General features: G+C 40.2%; 1 protein-coding gene across 2 annotated transcripts; it reads left to right on the plus strand.

The window, feature by feature from the left end:
• Nucleotides 1–1,129: 1,129 nt before the first annotated feature.
• Nucleotides 1,130–18,369, plus strand: cenpi (centromere protein I). Of its 2 annotated transcripts, none has more exons than XM_030739528.1 (20): nt 1,130–1,374; nt 5,173–5,310; nt 5,803–5,921; nt 6,923–7,030; nt 7,256–7,304; nt 7,401–7,447; nt 7,651–7,740; nt 7,828–7,959; nt 8,243–8,386; nt 10,860–10,980; nt 11,251–11,345; nt 11,523–11,640; nt 11,896–11,960; nt 12,148–12,257; nt 14,910–15,045; nt 15,388–15,512; nt 15,971–16,019; nt 16,440–16,658; nt 17,010–17,051; nt 17,231–18,366. In XM_030739528.1, exons 1-20 carry the CDS (start codon nt 1,212–1,214, stop codon nt 17,363–17,365), a joined length of 2,205 nt encoding a protein of 734 aa, XP_030595388.1. In that variant the 5' UTR covers nt 1,130–1,211; the 3' UTR covers nt 17,366–18,366. The 2 variants fall into 2 exon arrangements, with proteins under 2 accessions (XP_030595388.1, XP_030595390.1); XM_030739530.1 differs by having other exon boundaries at nt 1,212–1,374; nt 16,443–16,658; nt 17,231–18,369.
• The last annotated feature ends 3,074 nt before the right edge of the window (nt 18,370–21,443 follow it).

Raw genomic sequence — 21,443 nt, forward strand, 5'->3', positions numbered from 1 at the left:
TCCAGTCTGGGGCCTTTCTTGTGGAGTTTGCATGTTCTCCCTGGATACTCTGGCTTCCTCCCACAATTCAAAGATATAAATTGGCTGTAGGTATGAATTTGAGCAGGAATGGTTGTCTGTCTCTGTGGTAGCCCTGTGATAGTTTGGTTTCCAGGGCATGCCCTGCCTCTCACCCTAAGACTAGAGGCAGGGTAAGACAGCTCATCTGTCTGTATAGACTACACTTGGGCAGAAAATCAAGCATGTATATGTTAGAAGACTCATAAGAGGTGGCATTTAATTATGAACAAAGCATTTGTACAGTAAAAGTGAAGCGTGTCTGTTGAGATATGTGCTGAGAAAATGTAACTTCAGCGGTCAAGTGACATTTTTCACCGTGAGCACCAAAGTAAATAAAGAGACTCATATAGCCGAATTATCAGATATTTACTAGGCTGATATAAAGGATTCCAAGCCCTCCTTAAGTTCATTATCTGAAATGTGTCATTTGTAGTTCTTAGGTAAATAAAATGGAAAGGCACTGGTATATAGCATCTTCTATGCAATTTGAGGACTCAAAGTCTCATTCATCCACACACACATTCATACAGCACTTTTATCCATGCCTAAGCTTTTATGTAACACGCACACACACACACACACACACACACACACACACACACACACACACACACACACACACACACACACACACACACACACACACACACACACCTACCAGTTGGTAGGTGACATGTTCTACCACCTGAACCACAGCCACCCCAGGTGTGAATACATTTATATATTGCATTTTCACAGAAAAGGTGCTTTAAAAATGTATTATGGATTTAACACGGTGTATTGGTGTATTGTATAGTATTGGCTTGTTAGGCGTACAGTTAGGCTAAACACACAAAATTATTTTTGCATCCTCAAAATGCGGTCCAGAAAGTTTGGTTTTGACGAAAGCGGGTTTTGACAGATGAAAGCAATTGTTACTACTCAACACTTTATTACAAATTTTAAGATGAAACACTAAATCTGCACCGGTGATCAGCACAGACAGTAACTGACTGCGGAAGATGCAAGGACTACACCTCCCGCAAAGCAACGGAGCGGAAAGACCATACTGCGCAAGCGCAGAGCAAACGGTCGCGCGGATGATTTGAGTTTTGTTTGAATGGCCGAAGACCAAGGGGAGTACCGTGTTTTTAAGTTTTGGCAATGTAGAGATGGCAGCGACACAAAACCTGTCGGATTCAGACCGATCGTCTGCAAGCGACCAATCTGTGTCCAGTCGGAGCGGTAATAGAAGTCTGAGAGTTGCCGAGAAGGAGAGGAGGAAGAATGAGGCGGAGGACCCATTTGTTTTAGCCCTGAAGTACTTCTCTGACGGTAGGTCTAATATAAACCTCCTCTGCTCAAAAGCAGATTGTGGCGTTGCTGCTACCAGCTATCTAGGGCTCAACATAAAACAAATGGTGAAAACTCGCCGAGGCCAGGAAGGATGTATATGCTTTTGTTACTTTTATGTTTAATGCGGCGTGTGTAACGCAGCTAGCTAGGTTATACCTCCCGTGTATTAGCATTGGGACCCCGGGGTAGCCAAAATATCCGTGTCTTTGGATGTTAAGTAGCAGGCTTTGCGTTGTGTTCAAAGGGGTCAGCCCATGCCAGCTCACCTAAACATCAATACAACACTAAACCTCTAATACGTTAATGGGACCTCGCACAATCTCAAAGCTCTACTCTAGGCAGTTTTAAAGTTGGTCCTAATCTTTGTGAGGCTCACAAATTAATCGTACCCCAAAAACCCAAAGGACAGATTGTTACTGAATGTTTTGTAGTAATAAAATTATCCACTCAAACGAAGAATCTTTTATTTTGAAAAACCCTCTGACCAATTTCCCTTAATCGTGTTTGATTCCGTGTCGTATTTAGAAGTTATTTGACTGATATTGCTGAGGTATCATTGAAGTTTATATGTGATACACTCATCGAGCTCTTTATTAAGTACACTTGTGTAATCTAATCCAATACAACTCTGGAATATATTCCACTTTTATGAAACTTGCAGTTCAGTTTTGTAGAGGTTGCCAAAAGGTGCTCGTTCTACTTAGGGTTTATTACTGAGATCACAGTGGGTTATGATGTACTGAATTGCTGTACATTTGAAAGTGCTTTAAATATTTTATATTAACATATATGAAAGGAGCATTTGGTGTACAGCTTTAGGATTTTTAAGTGAAAGTGACAAGGATTCATCATTAAGTTATGGGAGAAAATTCTATACATGAACTGAGAGGTTTAGTTGACATGGAAAAATAGGCACACTTACTATCCATCCCATCCAGTCATTTCCTTAACCACTTGCCCTTTTCAGTATCACTTGTGGGCTAGAGCCTATTTCAGCTGACAGTGAGCGAGTGGCCAGTGTATCACAGGGCTATTATTTTTATAGTTTGATTGGAAATATAGATTGATTTAATGTGTTATAAAGAAAAGGTCAACCAGCTGTCCATCCATTCTCAACTTATCTAATTCAGTAGATAAGTCACAGCTGGAGCCTATCCCAACTGTGACAGAGCAAAGGCAGGGAATTTCCTGGACAAATCACCAGTCTGTTAAAGGGCTAATGTATTAAATCAACAAACCAGACAAATGATATAGACCTACCACAGTCACAAACACCTTTAAATGGTAAAGAAAACTTTTAACGCAAAAAAATTATGCTTTATTACAGAACATTTTTGGGCAGATAATTTTTCACTGAGCACAACCTTAATTATATCCTTTTAACTTTGTTAGGCAGTTGTGTAGCATTTCTTAACCAGAAGGAATGTGTGAGGTTGCAGTTCTTTCCAGTACAAATGGATTTCTCATGATTCGATTTGGTTTTTGTACATAATTTAACATTAATGGTGACAAGCCCCCCCAGGACAACAAGACTAAATAACTGTTCTAATTAATTCATAATTTAATAATAATAATTTTGGACCAGCTCACGTGATTTTTAAGGGTCTTTATATTTCTCTAATTGTGTTCACAGATTTTGCTCTTTCAGATCTTTCTTGCCCTTTTTTTCTCAGAAATTAATATGTCTAATAATTCTTTAGAGTTGATCACAAAAGGGATTATCACTGAATAAGAGAGTTAATTATTACCTCTGCCAATGAACGTATGTTTTTGTTAGCATTTGTGTCATTCTGTCTGTAAACCTGATGGCTCAAAAGGTTTTGAATGAATTCTGATAAAACTTTGTAGGGCTGTAAAGTTCTTCTTCTTCTTCTTCTTCTTGTAGAGTGGGTCATGTTACCAATCCATTAAAATTTGGCATACATTCACCAAGGTCTTCAAGGTCAACTTTATGATTTATTGGTCAAAAATTGACAAAAGGCCTCATAAGAAATGATTTACAAGTGTGGTGTGTATTGTCAGCATATAGAAAGTACCATATAATGATCAATGGATTGATCTGAAGGTCAAAGTGATAATAATGCTATATAGAACTGCACTATATTTCCAAAACTATTCACTTACCCATCCAAATCATTGAATTCAGGTGTGCCAATCACTTACATGGCCACAAGTGTATAAAACAAGGCACCTAGGCATGCACACTACTACAAATATTTGTGAAAGAATGGGTTGCTCTTGGGAACTCAGTGAATTCCAGCGTGGTTCTGTGACAGGATGCCACCTGTGCAACAAGTCCAGTCGTGAAATTTCCTCACTACTAAATATTCCACAGACAGCTATTAGTGGTATTATAACAAAGTGGAAGCAATTCGGAACAACAGTAACTTAGCCACGAAATGGTAGGCCGCGTAAAATCACAGAGCGGGGCCAGCGAGGCGCATAGTGTGCAGAGGTCACCAGCTTTCTGCAGAGTCAGTTGCTACAGACCTCCAAACTTCATGTGGCCTTCAGATTAGCCCAAGGACAGTGCGCAGAGAACTTCGTGGAATGGTTTTCCATGGCCGAGCAGCTCCATGCACCTCAGATGCAGTGGTGTAAAGCACGCAGCTACTGGGCTCTAGAGCAGTGTTCCCACTACTGTGGGTCAACGACCACCTCCAGGGGACAACCCACACTAGGGCTTAAGTACCTGGGACTCTCCACCTTTTGATTCTAGAACTGAAGAAGACTTTTGGATGAGAGGTGAAACGTTTTCAAGAGACTTAAAGAACTCCAGTCACCTTTTTTCAAGCTGCAGAGACTACCATGACCTGGATGACTGAGAACTTACGCAGACATCTTCACCATCTGTTTTTCCTTTTCCACCCATAGGTGGAGAGAGGTTATGTTTTCACTCATTTGTTTGTTTATCTGCTAGCAATATAACTCAGAGTTTTGGTGTTTCCAAACTTTTGACTGGGAAGGTATGCAAATCAGTATTCATATTTCTGCATGTTTAATACACTTTGGCTGCGTTTATCTGAAGTGCAGAGTAAACAACTTGGAGGATTTCAGGCTCATATGCAGCCTCTTTCTCATGCTTGATTGGCTTAGCCCAATCATGTGCTCATATTGTGCTGTGTGATTGGCTATACCTGCTTGACCATTATTGACTGAAATGGAGATAAACAAATAAACAAATACTACCTTTAAATAGCCCAACAAATATTTTTACCCTGCAACCACATTATATTTAAATAATCACAAACCTCCTTGTAACCAAAAAGTCTAAATTACTAAATTACTTCCATGATTTGAATAGCTGTTGGTAGCGCTGTGGTCTGTTTTTGTTATTATTAATGAGGAGCCACCCAATGCATGAATATTTTATGATGGATTTTACACTCAGCTAAACTGTAAAAATATCCAGTTTTATGCCCCAGTTAGTAATAAACAGGATTTCTGGTAGAAAAACGAGTTTGTTCAAGCAAACTGTTTATGTCAGCTCATATCCTATTACCCAATATCAACTGTTTTTCTTTTCTTTGTTTACCTTTTTTTTTCCTTTGTCAAGAAGACAGCTGGTATAGAGCACATTAAATTGTACATTTTAAGACTACGCAAGTCAAATAAATCAACCACGAGAGGTATAACTGAACTGGTTCTCTTTTGCCTGAAATCTGGTGCTGTTCAATACTTTGTCTTTTACAATATTTATTAAATATGTCTGTTATAATTCTTATAGGAAACATCAGTTTAAGTGTTTTATAAAGAAGTACATGCTCTAATGTGTAGTTGAAGCAGGGACTCCTGTTCACGGGAACGATGAGCTGGAGAGGAACCTGGTGCATGTGGAGAAGGTGGCCTATATTCAGGGACTTCCCCCAGAAGCAGTTTCTGTTATGCTGGAGTTTGCTATGAGCCTCCGTATGGGTAAGACTTTCTCTTAGCATCATCTGTAAATTAGGGAATTTCCAGCAGGAAGAAGGGGCTTGTGTAACAGAGTTGTAGAGAGTCAGAATCTGTCACATATTGAGGACCCAGCAAGTGTGCCTTTTGGTCAAAGTTACGTTTCACACTCAGCTGATTTGAGGCCAACACTTCACAAAGCCTGCCAGTCTTTGTACTGTTGGTAGAACCAGAGAACATATAGGAAAGACAGATCCACTATGGGTTTCCACAATGTAAAATTGACTGAAAGTTGTGCTTTTGTGAAGGTTAATTGAAAAGAACTTTATAGTAATACATTAATCCTATAGTTTATACAACATAATGAATTATTTCCTATTAGTGTGACATTGAGTTTCATTCCCTAAATGTCCCGGACAATGTCAAAAATGTGTGTTAATGTCTTGGATAGCATGTCATTCTACAATCTGTCTTTACAGTTGCTTTCTTTTAAGAGATTTTGAATTTTCTGTGCAGGGACTGCTCCATGTGTCCGGGTGCTCAAGTGCCTGATTCCTGCCTCTGTGGTACCACAGGAGGCTGTTGTTCGAGCAGTGGTTTGGCTGAGTGTTGGGAAAATGCCCGTCAGCACTCAGGTAAGCGGAAGACCACTTCAAGATTAAAACCATATTTTCCTTTTGGCTGCCATTTGGTTTATTTTGTTGGAGAGTAAAACTTTATTTGATTTGTCCAAATTCTTCTCATTCTTTTCTGTTCATTAGTTATTGCTTGGAAGAATATTGTCTAGAGAATGCATGAGTGCGGTGGTGTTGCAGCTCCGGTTGAGCTCCGATGCAGCCACTGGAGCTAATTGTGCCCACTCAATAAAATGGTTGCAAATCCACCAAGTGCACCTTTTCAGCTCTGTCTCACTCAAAATGGCACAGGGTCTATTTTTGAATTGCAAAGAGCAGCTGAAAAGTGGAGGATGTGAGACACAGGAGCAGCTGGTCAATTTTCAGAATAATAAATAGATAGATACTTGATTGATCCCGAAGGAAATTGGGGCATCCAGCACCTTAATCTGCACACTATCCTAACAATACAGACTAACAAACTATACTATTATGCAAACTATACTAAGCTGTACTGGGGGTTAGTGCTCTGAGAACAAGGAAGCTAAACAAAACAAATACAGGGATATGAATGAGAAGAGACTGTGCAGACTCAGTGCTCTGCTTCTGAATCTTTCCTGATGTGATTTGAAGCCCAGTGAATTTCTGGGGTCACACTGAAGGAATAATTGCATTTCTGTGTTTACAGAGGTTGTGTCATTAACCATCTTCAAACAAAAGGATATTATAAAAGATTCGTTTAGCTCTTTAAATTCTGGAAACATTTTTCATAGGTTAAACATTTTGTCCAATCTTTCTTAATATTGGAACAGATTATTTTCAGACCAACCAAACAGATGCTATATGGATTTTGTCTGTCACAGTCAATCATATTTGATGGTGAACCAGTTGATCTTTTTTTTTTTTTTTTAACATAGTTAGTCCAAGTTGCTGTGGCAGTTGTTCCCTGCTGAACTGCTGGGCTCCTTCATCATTGCATGCAGCTCTATTACGTTACATTTTGCTGTTTCTCTTCCATGTAGGTTCTTTTCATAAAGTGGGTGTTGACTGTATTCGATATGATTGATGTAAAGGACCAGCTACGAGCTATTTATGGCTTCATCTTCAACTTTGTTACAGATGAAAATCTGGTAAGTGTGCTGGTGATCTTTACATAGTTAAATAATAATCTGTTTAGACAAATATGATGGTGTCAAGCCAAACATGACTAACACAAGCTTCAATAAACTGATTTCTGTCTGTCTGTATGTATGTATGGAAACAGGCCCCAGTTCTCCTCTAACATTACTTGACATATTGTCTATCGCTAAAATAAAAGATGGGAATTATTGAATTATATTGTCATCTTTTACCAGTGCCCTTTTGTCTGCCATCTTCTGTATCTTTTGACCAGAAAGGAAAGCGGTAAGCCAAATATGTTCACACTTACTTTACTTCTTTATTTCACCCTTTCCTCATCACATCTCTGAAGATCATTAACATCTCATTTTGTCACTGTAGTGCGAGTCTTCAGAATCAGGAAACTACTGGAACTACAGTCTAAACTGGTAAGCATCTTGCAGTTCAAGTAAATGTCACTTTCCTTACTCAGTGTCAGAATAATTTTGGTGCTTGATTACAGAGATGCAACTGCACAATTTTCCCATAAACAGTTACCCTTCCAGTTGCCCTTAAAAAAACAGAAAAATGTGATGCTGAGTGCAAAGATGGGACTGATTACATGTGCTCATATTGACTGTTTTCTTCCCAGGGAAGGCAGCCTTTCCTCCTGCACCTACTCTCACTTTACAAAGTGTTCTGCCCTGAACTGGTGACAATCTCCATTCCATCACGGATGAAGGTTTGTATATAAAGTGTACTTGCTCTTGTAAGATGACCCATTTTGTTTAAAAGAAAACCAACTTGGTTGTTTCCTGTTTTGTGACAGAGTGGGTTTAGGAACCACATTTCTCCCTGGAAATCAGCACTGAGTGCTGTCCAGAAGAGGAATGGTTTGCAAGGTGCTTCCAGCATCAGTCTGGTCTTGACGAACAAGGATAAAACCAAGCCAAGAAAAAGGGTATGGATCTTTATTTAACTTTTTTTTTTGTGTTTGCGTGCAGTCCTGCCACACCTCAGCTGCCGCTGCCTGTCAGTACCTTCCTATCTTTTCATTTGGAGGATTACCGCAGTTTGTACTTTTTGTGTCAGTAGGAAGATTTGGCTTGGAGTAGAACAGGTATCTTTGTGTTTTGGGCTGTTTCTCAAACAAAATAAGGACAGCCTTGCAACACAGTAATTTGTATTCAAGCTGTTTATCGTGCTTTTAACACCTTTGCTTTCTTTCCCCTGCTCTTTCTTAGAAACACTGCCACCTGGAATTTCCCGCATTGATTCCTGCAGTGAACAAAGAGGCTCAGCCTCAGCAGTCCTCCAGCAGAAAGGTGGTCCCTCTGGTGGAGCTCCACTCCTTTGCTCAGCTGCTGGAAAATATGCATCATATAGAGGTAATTTCTCCTGTGATGAATCTCAGACTAATACATCTGTCAAGTGCCGACACTGGGGAGGCCTCCGGATTCTTCTGTGTTGCTTTTTCTTATCTACTTCAGATTTTACAGATCAGCTGTTAACCATGTCTGCAACAGAATATAAAATCTGCTAGTTGGAACTTTCTGCTAGTGTACATGGCTAACGTTATGCCCCAGGAAATCAGATGCAGCATGAAATTGAGAATCCCCTATCCCTAGCTCACAAGAAATACCAACAGTGATTACAGCTGTCAAATGAACACTGTGGTCCCAGGATGGACTAATAGTAAAGCCAAAGACAAATCTCTGATCTAAACTACTAACACAGAAACAAGAGAAGAGAGAATATAAAGAGAGTTTTATTGTTACACTGTTACAAAAGGCTTATACTACACCATGCTGGGATGGCAGGCATTAGGCTGTGGCTGTTGGGCTTAAACAACCTGTTACACAGGAAATGCATATGTAAACATGCAGCCCGTCTCATGCTGAGCCACCACAGCAGGTTCACAAGAGCAGGGGAGTTACCTTACAATCTTTTTTTTTTTTTTTTTACAAGTTCATTTAAAGGGACTCATAACAGGTGGATAGAGTACAAAATAAAAATATCATTATGAAACTTCCTCAAATGAGTTCTTGTTTTTTTGTATGAGGGATTTTCAGAAATTGTGTGTTTATAGATGCAAATTAGGCATTGTTAAAATATGTGTGTGAATTGGCGCAGCTTTCAGAACAGAAATCTTAATCTTGGATTAAATCAGATTTAGAATTCATGTCTAATTTTATTTTATTGGCGTACAAGAGTCAGAGGTTCTTACAGAGGAGATTTTGCTGATCTCTTTTAATCACCCCCTTAAGACACAAAAGTTCCATTTTCATGTTTTTAGGAATAAAATGTTCTGTACGCCAGGCTCCGAGTGACTCATTAAAAACCCTCTGTAAAAAGTTTTCAGAGCATAGCAATCAAATTGGATGGTTTGGATGTGCTGATGAAGTGGAGATTTGTGGCTCAGCATATAAGTATTTATGAAATTTTATACAGTTATTACTTGTTAGTAAAAAAAAAAAAAAATGTTCACTTGGACATCACCTTGAAGTTTCACCATTTGATTACATACATAGAGTAATTAGCAAATTTTCCAAGATGTTTTGACTTTTTCAGATGAGGTATTATCTCATCCAGTGTAGACTACTTTGCATAAACATGCAGTAGAGAAAGTAAAATGTATCTAAATGTGTATTTGGGAGTCTGAAAAGAAACGTGTTATTGAAGCAAAATGGCACAAACCCAGAAAAAAAATGAATTGTCCATAAGGGGGTGGGGGGCTGTAGTACCTGTTTTTAGATTGTGATGTAGCCTTTTGACCACAGGGTGGTGCTGTGTTACTGTTCTGTTTTTGTCAGTAGTTTGTGCTTGACTATTAACAACTTTGTCCTCGAGAAACCACAGCATAAGTGGCCTGTGTCTGTTTATTAGATTAGAGCACAAACTGACTTCATGAGCAGAGTGCTTGTCATTTGTTCTTTAAACAGGCTGTTCCTTTTTTTATTTTATTTTTTACAGATATCATCAGCATGTTATTTCTCCTTTATGAGTAATGAAAGCAAGAGATATTAGTGGAGATGTATCTGAGTAATGCATTGGACAAAGTTGCAACGCAAATGGTCATTTAGAGAGACCTCTCCATAAATGTCTATTTGTCCTGCAGATTCAGTGACCTGATAAACCAATAGAAGTCATTTTAAATGGATTGCAGGGTTTTATGCGTCATGCTACATAAATTCACCTCTTTCACTGCCCACAAAGCAAATGTGGACAATAAGGCTTGGAGGACGATGGTGCCAAATGTGTTTATAGTGGGGAGAGTGGTGCTTTGCCACGTATTAGGAAAGACAGATGAGTGCAACCAATTTCCCTCATAAAACTATTCAGCAAAGGCATCGACAAAGGATCATTGATTATTTCCTTCACGGGCGGCTTTCTTGTTGTCAAAAGCAGAATGGTGCTTTCTCAGTTTAATGATACAGTTGCTCCATAATTACTGAAGAGCTGAGTTGTGTCCATTTACAGTCTGTCGTCCTCTCATTTTAATTCGTGTATTAAATTGACAAAGTCCCCATATTGAGAGACAGCTGTTCAGGCACAATAAGAGACTATATAAACTATCCAGTGTGGTGGATGAAATATCCCAGTACTGCCATTCTGGGGATTACCAGATACTGAGGAACTGGCTCAGAATTAGATTAGTGGCCAACTCGGTGACAAGGACACCAGCATCTGTTGATTCTTATTCTTGATTTACTTGAACATAGTTTTATGCAATCAGTCACACAGAGATCAGCTTCTTTATCTTTGTATTTTTTGTTCCCCCTCTGTGTACCTGTTTGTCTTTATGGATATTTGGTTATTTTAGTACTGTAATCATACTTTTCCTTTATGTGTTTCCACCAGATGCCCGCTCAGATGGGCTCACTGCTGGGTTCCAGTCTGGCACTGCAGTACCTGGACTGTGTGCAGGATGAGTCTGCCCTCCTACGCCTCAATTTCTGGTTAGGCTACGCTTTTCACGAAGGTAAGTCAGGAACACACGGGGACAACTATATAACTGCTGTGACGTGTTCTTTCTAGAAGTTACAGCGAAAGCAGAGCTGACCTTGAGTTGAACCCCTACACACTTAACTTAGTTGCCATATTAAAGGGATTCTTTGAAAGAAGGGTTTAAAGACATATGAGGGTATGTGTCTCTGTGAAGATGCAGTGCATCTGAAATCTCCTGCTGTCCTCTTTGTACTGCTCTGAAATTTTCACTCAGTAAATACCCTTTTTGCTGTATGTTTTAAAGAATTTTTATTCTGTGGCGACGGAGGAGCCAGCCAGACTTCAGAAGAAGCTCTCCAGTTTTTGAACAAGTTGCTGTCTGCACAGCACTTTCTCCAGGTGAGCCTTATGCACCGAGCACAGATAGCAACTTCTACACCTCACAGACATTGTTGATTATTTCTGGTACTCATTAACCCGCAGCCACGTGCTTACCTGACACCTGCTGTGTACCAATCTGGAGCCAAAGATTGATTTCACATCATTTTTTCACTTTTTTTTTTTTCCCCCCAACAGGAAGGGTTTTCCAGTTCAGAGGCTTTCCTCTATAAATTTCTGAATGTTTGGGATGGCTCTCTACTCCGTCCACAGATCCTTGGCCTGCTGAGCAACATTCCAGTTGTCCCAAGTTCCCGTGAGTTTTGCCTCTGCAGACCTTTTCTTTCAATGACCATCTTTTTCTTCACAGCTCAATTTTCTTTCCTTTTGTCTATCAAACATACACTTACATAACCCTGGTTTTCTCCCTGACCTTGTAGTTCACTTGAATAGATTCACAGTCATGTCCTTATCTTAGCAAACTCTGTCATTTTGTCCTTTATGTTAGGAACTGTAGTGCATTGAATTGTATGTCAGGTACAATAGTGACCTTTTGTCTCCCCCTGTTCAGAAATCAGAAGGCTTCTGTTCGAGCCCCTCATGCAGCTTTTCTTCACGTCCTCGCTGTTTTTCAAGGTAGCCTTTTTTTTTTCTTCTCAGGCTCAAGCAGAGTTGACTTTCTCTTCTGCTATTAAGTTAATAGGAAATGCAATAGTGTTTAGCTTGTATTCAAAGCACTCTAATAAAGACTTTGTATCTGTTCAGTGTTTAAAGTACTGCAAAATTGGTTCTTTTCCTCTGTTTCGTGTTTGTGTCTCTGCAGTGTGGACTGATGGAGTGTCTTAACAATATGCTGTTGAAGTGGCTGACTTGGCACTCTGTATTTGCACTGGAGGATGACCTGGACATCAGCCTTAACAGCCACACATCCATGTGAGTTTCAGATCTGTTTGGTTAAATTCAGTTTTATTTATATAGCACTTTTTCCAAATAGCAGTCATCTCAAGGTACTTCGTGCTTCATACAGGCTTTAGAAAGAGAACCCAGATGAGTCAGTGGTGTATTAGTATTCACTGGTAGGTGGGGAGGAAGAGCTGCTTTTTATACACCAGTTGAAAGATGAGACATATTATGGGAACACCCATGGCGGGCTGTGTTCATTGAAGCGTCCGCTCAGTAACACAAGAACTATTCGGCTTACACTTACCAAACTTCATGGGTAGATAGCTTATGACCAAAGCAAGGTTGGGATTGTATGTGGGGTGACTGGGGTCAAGATCAAGGTCATTGTTACTAAAAATAAAAAAGCAGTGTCTGCTCAATAATTTGAGTGCCATGTGGCCTACACTTACCAAACTTCACATAATTATTAGATATTTGTTTTTCATGTGATAAATACTTTTATCCCAAAATCTGTGGCACAGCAGCCAATTGAATAGAAGATACAAAAAAGTGAAGATCTCAAAAAAAATCAAAAATGATTCAACAAGGAGCTAAAATTAATGCAGGTATTGTGGTATGTGTTGATAAAAAAATTTTTTGTATCTGTCTGTGTGTCAGATGTTAAATAACGTGTCCGGCTGCATGACCAATAAGTGGTGCAAAGGTCAGGATCCATTAATTATCAGCATCCATTCAACACAGCCTCTGTCATTTGGATGACCTCTGCATCAGCTGATGGAGGAAAACAAACTGTGTGTTGATTCAAACTGGATTCAGACAGCAACAGACAGCTGCAATTGACAAGTGAAATGGACACCTTCCAACAGCTAGGAGTTTATTATTTAAGCCAGATTTCTTCGCAGTAACGTGCATGATTACACGACTTTTCAGTCACAACTCATTCAGTGCTTCTATATATTTTATTTTATTTTTTACCTCTGAGATAAATATATCTGTCTGCCTGAAAAATCCTGAATCCCGGTACAGTCACACTGTGGTCAGGGTCTCGCTGTAACACTCCATGGCGCACATCAAACTCCACTCACAGTGCTCCCTGCGGGGTTCAGTCAGCTCACCAAGCTCGTCCATATTACTGTCCAAACACCTCACAGTCTCCATGATGATCGCTGGAACAGCTCCAGCTCTGAAACCCCACCGTTTCTTCCGTAGCTTCTCCAGGATTACAGGCTTTGCTCGGGGCAGTAGAACTGTCAGCATGATCAACTGGTGAAGACAAAGCGCAGGAAAACACAAACACCATGACAACAAACAGAACCAAAACAGTTCAGGAGTGTGTAGACAAAAATGAATGGCTTACAATAGTGACAAATGCATAGAGGAGTGAAAAGAGAGGTGTGGAGACAAAACACTGCACATCATGGGATATTCCCCATCAGGGTGTCTGTCTCTTGATAGCTGAAGGCTCTGTCTCCCATTCTACTTTTGGAAACTTATTAACCACAAATAAACCTGCACTCTGAGAGCAAAGTGCTCTTTTGGGATAATGTGGTCTTTAAGATGTGATATAACAGATTTTTGTCACCAAAAATCAGTCCCCAATTGACCTAACCCCAGTAACTGCATGTCTATGGACTGTGGGAGGAAACCCATGCAGAAAGGCCCAGGCCAAGGTGGATTTGAACCCAGACCTTCTAGCTGTGAGGTGCAGCGCGAACCACCATGCCACCGTGCTGCCAAGAGATGTTTCCTATTTTTATAAAATTATAAAGAGAAAGAAGCCAGTCCTCAAGCTTAAACGTATTATTGAGTGAAATGACATAACATGGTCATAAATGATGGTAATGCAATCCAGAGCAGGTATCTGCTTAGGCTCCTTAGTTCTGAGATTTTAAGTGCTTTTATGAGAAATGCCTTCTCATAAAAGTTGACTTGATTACCTTTGTTTGTGTTAATTGACTAATTACTTTTCTCCAGAGACGAGGCAGAGTAGTTCATTTTGATTATTTCAAATTTAGTTAAATGTCGATTCTCTTGTTGCAGCATTTCTCACTTTTTTTCCTTTTTTTTTTATTCCTAATATGTTAAATCTTGAAAGACGGACCACATTTGTGTATGCAGCTTACCATTTAGCTTGAGTTGAATCCATCTGTTATCCACTGGCAGTGAAACCAACTCAGGTAGAAGTGGTTATTGACATGTTTTCCCTTTGGGTTTTGAGCCTGTTTATACAAGTCCTTTTATTTGAATTTTGTTTGGGAATGAGTGCCACCCTAATATCCAGGTAAATGATTTTCCAGCTTCCAAATTGAAGGGCGGCGTAAGAGTCAATTACGTTTAAATGTCTGGGCTTCATCACATGTATAATCCCACAATAAATGCCTTCAGTAAGTGGAAAGATCCATTTTGTTCAGTGCCATTTCCAAGTTCACCTGTGGTATTTAGTCAGTGTACAATTCATTGAAGAAATCATTGATTGCAGGTGTTTGTGTGCACTTTCCTAATATCTGTTTGATTCAGTGTTTGTCGTTTGTGTTTGTACTGAGCTGCTTTGGATGGTTTCCTCTGTTTTATATGAAGAATCACAACAGAGTTTCAAAGGACTTGGTTAAATGGTGTTAAAAGTTTCACTTAGCATCACTTCTAGGTGAAATGTATGACTCTTTGCTCTGCCCTCTGTTCCAGAAACATGACCCTGTCAGGGTTTAAAGACTCAGTAATGGAGCTGATTCACTTTGTGGGTCGGCTGGCCTCTGTGGGCCTTCAGCTCGAAGGCTGTCACTGTCTTCTCCTCAGTTTTGTCCTGGACTTCTATGAGATGGTAAAAAAAAGTTGGAATTAATGATTTAATCTGTTTTGTGGCTTTGTCGCAATCTGTGTTTGGGCTTTATTGCTGCTTCCGTACAGTGTATGTTTGACCACCCCTACCTCACACAATGATGTGGTAGTATGGTTTGACACCTTAAAAACACACACCCAGACTAATTTGGCAAAACATAGAGAAAGAACGTAGGATTCCCAGAACAACTTTATAGATCAACTTCTAACAAAGCAGATTCCTTGTAAAAGCTCCAGTAGGGATGTGTAGTCTATGGTTGAGCCTCTACTTTAACTTTTGAATCTCTGTGGGTGGCTGTTACATGTTTTTTTTTTCCTCCCGCAGGTTTGTGACACATTTCTGAAGTATGGCCTCCCCCTCATAGTGATGCCTCCAGCTGGCGTTTTTTACCCAGCCCTGTTTGCCACTGACCCCGTCAGCGTGGACAGACTGGCCTACATCATGCACAGGTGGGCGCTCTTCACCTCTCTGGGAAGCTGCCATAAGCTTATCTTATACATAGGATACGATGCCCTAAATGCAGTATGTCATATGCTGCTTATGCATATTTGATAAAGGAACAGAATTGGAATCAAATGGCTTCACTGAACTTACATGTTAATGCATTATTAATGATAGAGGCTAAGAGGCAATACAATAAAGCCCTCTTCAGATTTTTTTTCTTATGTAAAATTCAAGTATCATTTATAACTCTAGGCTTTAATAGCACACGTTCTTATAGCTTAGCTAATTGAGTGCACCCTGGGGTTCTAAAATAATTTTACCGAAGCTAAGAGTAAAAAGCCATGGCTTCAAAATTGAAACATAATTGCGTGGTATTTTTTGACTGACCATAGTGACCTGGCGGCGGTACAGTGAGTTATGATCAGAGATCACTGGTTCATGCCTTTATTTTTTTTTCCGACAGGTACAAAGTGAACTTGATGTCAGCCAAGAATCAAAAGAAAGTGACAGAGGTGAGGATTAATGTTTGTTTTTTTTTGTCATGTTGTACATGAAAAATGTGAAAATGATTATATTTGCAATTACAATGCAATATGTACAATATTATTTATTGAACTTATGCTTTAAGGTTTTAGTTGCTGCTCTCTCAATGTTGCAATATGTCCTTTGGTTCACTTTTGTAGTTTTTATACTCAAGCTCTTTGGCAGTCTTCAAGCATCTACCTAAAATTAAAATTTGCAGCTCAAAGCAAATTTGAAAGTATGTGTCAGGCGGGCCGGTTCGTTCGCCTGAAAATGTCTTTGGCAGCCTTTTATTAAGTAAACAATCTTGGTAAATGGCATTCAAATTAATCATCACAGCATCAGATCTGTGTGATTCAGCTACTCTTACTCCACTTTCTTAGTTTCTCTTTCTGAAATGTGTTTTTCAGCAGGCCTTTCACATCAGCCGCCAGACTTTCTGCGAGTTCAACCGCTACATAGTCGTCATGGTCAACTGCCTGTGGAACTCCATAATGTTTCATCCAGGCATGGGCGTACAGCTGGGAGAAGAGCTGCTTCTCAAGAGCAACGTGCCACAGTACCGCTCGAGCTTCGACCTCATCCACCACCCTGCTTTCATGAGCTACGCCGTTAACTTTCACCACAAGGTGAGTGTGTATCATTTATGTCTCGCTTTGGATTAAATCCTACATGCAACTTCTATTAAATAAAACCTGCTCCGTGCTTATTTTGAAACTGCACAAGGAATTTGAACCAGCAGGCAGCGTGGTTAATCATCTTACAGGCGAGATGAATGTGGTGTATCTTTCACAGATGACGCATTAATACAGGAGGAGATTTTATTATTAATGAGTGCAGCATGAGATGGGGTTTTCATCAAGTTTAATAATATACGTACCTTTTTTTTTTTTGGTTGGATCCAACTGCAGCATCCAGTAGTGATCCTGTGAGTTACCAAGGCTGGATGTCGATAAATATTAATGTTCTCTTTTTATCAGTGTTGGCCGGGGAAAAAGGACACGGACCTCAATTCCATAAAGGTACGAGAGGTCTCCTGTTAATTTCCCCTGCATTTCTAATAAAGTTCACGTGTAGTTTGATGTGCATCAGTCATGTTTCACAGATTAATAGAGACGTTTTTGATCACGCAAATCTTCAGATGTCTGCAATCTGACCCAGCATGTTTCTGTGTGTGCACGCATGTGTGTGTGTGTTTCAGCACTCAAAGCCATGGAGCTGGTACCTGGAGTATCTGTTCACTCAGGGTTATGACGGCCTTAAGCACTTTTTTCAGAGTAACATCAACTGGCAGCTGAAAGCAAGCGACGGGCAGGGCGACACGCAGCAGAGGTAGAAGCTCAACTCAGTGGAGGCCAAAAACGACGACTTGCATCTTACATCTTTTTTTTTGTAATTTTATTTTAAGGACTTGTACATACTTCATCTGCTCGCCTCTTTGAAGTGCGCGAGTATATTTTTATGTAAATAGATTTATCTGTGCTTATTGTTTCTAATAGTCCAGCTTGTCAGCTGCAAAAACGGACTCTTGCACGCTTGGAAACATAAACAAGTGTGAGACTTTTCCCTTTCAAACAAATAAATATGGCCTGTTTAACAGCACATCACAATTCACAGGATGCAGGTTTAAAAACCATTTAACAATTTCAAGCCCTGAGTTTTGCCTCTTATAAAACAGCATTGTTGTTTAATTTCAGTAGGGATCAACTTGGATGGTTTTTGGCCCCTTGCTCCTTCTCTACATTTAAAAATGCCTTGTAAAAAAAAAAAAAAAATCACTTCATGGACTTCAAGTTACTTTTTGATATCTTATTCTAACTTAGAGAATATCAAACGCTTAACTTCTCTTGTGCTTGTGTCTGTATATTGTCCACATTTCATTTCAGCATAATTTGGAAGTTTATTGAAGAAAATACTTTGTAAAAGCAGTTGAAAAGAACTCCTACACACTCTCATACTGCTGAAACAGTTTTTGCTTTTGAATTTCAGTGTTTTGGTTTTACCCAATGAAGGTTGGATAGAACCCAGTTTGCAGGATAATTTGAAATTCTGAAAACGCCCTTGGTTTAAAACAGAAACACACACAGATACGAATGGAAAAACAAAGCACAATGTATTTTGGGTCTGCAACAAATGATTAATTTAACCATTTGTTGAGGAAATGAAAACTCGCTGACTCATAGTCCATGGTTGCATCCTTGGATCCCGGCGCATGCGTCAGTGTATTGAGCTCTACACTGTTCAGTTATTTTTTTTAAGGGGATCTATAATGCTTTTATTTTCTCACATATATGGATGGATGGATATATACTGTTACAGTCCATATACTCATATTAAACATTGCCAAAGTTTTAAATAATAAGGTCAGTTTATATGAAAGGAATCTTCTAAATGCTCAGTTTATTTATTATTGGATCTGCATGATGTCAGAGAGGACATATCCTTGTTTAAATGTATTTTTGGGCTTTTTAGCCTTTATTGCAATATGACAGTGGTGGGAAGGACCAGAGGAAGACATGCAGTAAATGGCCTCGGGCAGGACTGAATGGGCCCCTTTGCATTAGCCTTACACATATGGGTCACCTGCTCTGCCCAGTGAGTTAAACCGGCATCAAGAGGGGGGATGCTTTTATGTGGCCATCTTAGACACACAGCAGTCTGTGTTACAAGCGTCCTTTTGCCAGGGGCAGCCAATCAGAAGAAAGCTGGCTTATAAAGACATTAAATGTTGTTTTTGACCCGTGGATCATTCAAAAGTTACTCCAGAGGTTTCCAAAAATAAAAATAGGAAGCAGGATTTTCATCCCCTCTATAAATCCCTTCTAGAATAGAGGTTTAAAGAAGTTAAGTTTATTATTTGCGGATGCATGATGGACGATATATCTACCCAGAACCGGGCTAGAAGGACAAAGCTGAATATCAGAACTTTGTATCTTGTGGGCTAAACTGAAGTTTTCGGTTTGCTGTGGTGTTTATTTAAAAAAAAAAAAAAAAAAAAAGGCGTGCAGAGATATGCGCTCTCTCAACCATGAGCCCAATTACTTCCTGAGCTCTTTTTGGACAGTTCCCATTGAGCTCCCAAAGAGCCTCCCCCCCCCTGCAGCTCCGGTAACGCAAGTTTTCTATTACCGTTTCATTTATAAGCAGCTTGTAATCTTTACTGAGATAGTTAAACCCAGCACATGAAAGCCTCGCTGTGTGCCGTGTCCCTGATGTGAAAGAGCGGAGCCACCTTAAAGCAGCCCTCTGATGTCAGCGTCAGAGACACAGACTCCGCCGCCGGTACAGCGTTGCGCTGCTCCGCCGTTTCAAATCATCTTCTGCGCTGCTGCTCTGTTCACTTTCTTCAGCTCATGTCGCGGCTGCATCCACCGGAGTAGCTTATTTATTTCAGCGGCGTCTGCGCCAGCAGCTGAGCTGTGTCAGTCCTACCTGAGCCAAATCCTCGCTTCGGGGAGAGAAAGGTAAGATTGTTGTTAAAGGGTTCTTCTTCTTCTTAAGTGATTATTACAGAAAATGTGTTCAGCCGGTTACCCTCACATTCAGGGCAAACAGAGGAACATGGTGTTGACAGTGACTGGCTTCTTAAATTGCCTTTGGGTTACTCTTGCGCGTGTTGAGCTGGAGACTGGCTGTGCTGCTGCAGTTGAGTGCTGGCCATCATCCTGGTCACAGTCTGCCAGATGTATTCTTAAAAGCAGGCATCTGTGTGATGGTTGAGGTTTGCCTGATGAGCTTCAGGACTACAACCTGTGTATGCATGCGCGCTCTTCTGACCGGTGGAGCTGCTCAGATCAAAAGGCGCTGGACGTTTAGGCAACCTCTACTCGCGTTTTCGACTTTTTTTTTACCCCCCTTCCTCTGTTGCAGCACACACACTGAATGAATTAGGCTTTGCGCAGACCACAGTTTATCAATTCATTAATTGCGGAGGAAAGGAAGTGAATCCAAAGACACTGATTAAGTGTGCGCCCCAGCGTGCGCTTGTTGTGTGGCGCTCTCAGGAAAACAGCCTCTCTTTTCCCCTGCAAGTTGCCCCTCGAGTGTCGCTTTCTGCAGGGGGGGGGCAACATTTTTAGGGCTTTTCTGCCTCATCAGTTTGTATGGGTGGAGACTGACGTGTGATGGCAGGCTGAGGTGTTGAGCCGGATTTGAACTCTGGATGTCGCGAGTAATTATGGTTACAATTACACGGTGTGCGTCTTAAGCCCCGAGACTCCTTTCAGGGCCCCAGAATGCAACACAGTGTGGGCTAATTTAGGGAATATATTTGGAGGAGAGGAAGGTAATCCTGTGTGCTTCCGTGGACGTGACAGCAGCAGCCTATATTTAAACCCAGATGTCAACCAGATGAAATCCCCACTAACTAAAAGATATATGAACCCACTCTTACTTCCGAGCTTGCTGACAGGTGTCAACACAAACTACATTTAAGTTTATTTTCAGATTTTTGTAAAAAAAAAGAAAAAAGTTTGGCATTTTTCAGTTTCCAAATATGGATGTTCCTCATTATTACTGATTGGTTCTTTCAAGTGTCACCTGGGAAAATGTGTCATATATCATATGCTGCTGTGATGGCCATTTTATGAATCAGTTAACACAAAACCCCCCTGAAAATCTTTCTCTGTAAAAATCTTGGTTTTCAACATCAAAAGCATTGCTCTCCCTCATTCTTACAAGGCCGGTGATGTTTTCTTTTATTCTTTTCCTTTCATCTGTGATCATAAAGCCCAGTAACTCTTATTCATGGCCTAGCCCAGGTTGAAACTGAACGTCTCTCAGAGCTTTAAATGGTTTATTTTGCTGTTAAAAGAAAAAGAGCCACACAATATTTCTCTCCCAAAAAGGTTTGGAGTGACACCCTATCTCACAGAGAAATTCCTCCAAAAATGGCTTTAATGTTGTCATTCTGCAGGACCTTCCAGCTATATCAATCTGCATTCACTTGGAGTATTTTTTTTATGGTCAGTAATCTTCCTGTACTTACACTGAAAGAGCATTTTCCTCAAAGCCCAAAGGCTAACAGAAGCTCATCAGATTTTTTTTTTTTCCCCCCTTCTTCTTCTTCTGGAAATCCAATTTGATTTGATGACAGGATTGCACCGCTTTTGATCTTGAGAACAGCTGCAAAACATCTGTAATATTAAAAAATAAATCTGTGTAGTGGCTTTAATCGTGGCAGCATATGCCATAGCAGCTTACACACTGTGCGTTTCTCTTTTGTAACCAGATTTGGCAGAACTCTTAAGGGTCTGCGCGGTGGTGAACTATAATTGTGAAAGACTCTAAAAGGACGATGAGCGTGTTCTATTTTCAGCGCCTTTCTTCTTCGACGTGCCTTCTGGTCATGTTTTATGTTATGCATTTTCAACACTCCCTCAAGCTGTTTTCAGCAGAATATAGATGAAATCATT

Source organism: Archocentrus centrarchus, chromosome 10, assembly GCF_007364275.1.
Source record: "Archocentrus centrarchus isolate MPI-CPG fArcCen1 chromosome 10, fArcCen1, whole genome shotgun sequence".
In the NCBI taxonomy this organism is placed as follows: Eukaryota; Metazoa; Chordata; class Actinopteri; order Cichliformes; family Cichlidae; genus Archocentrus; species Archocentrus centrarchus.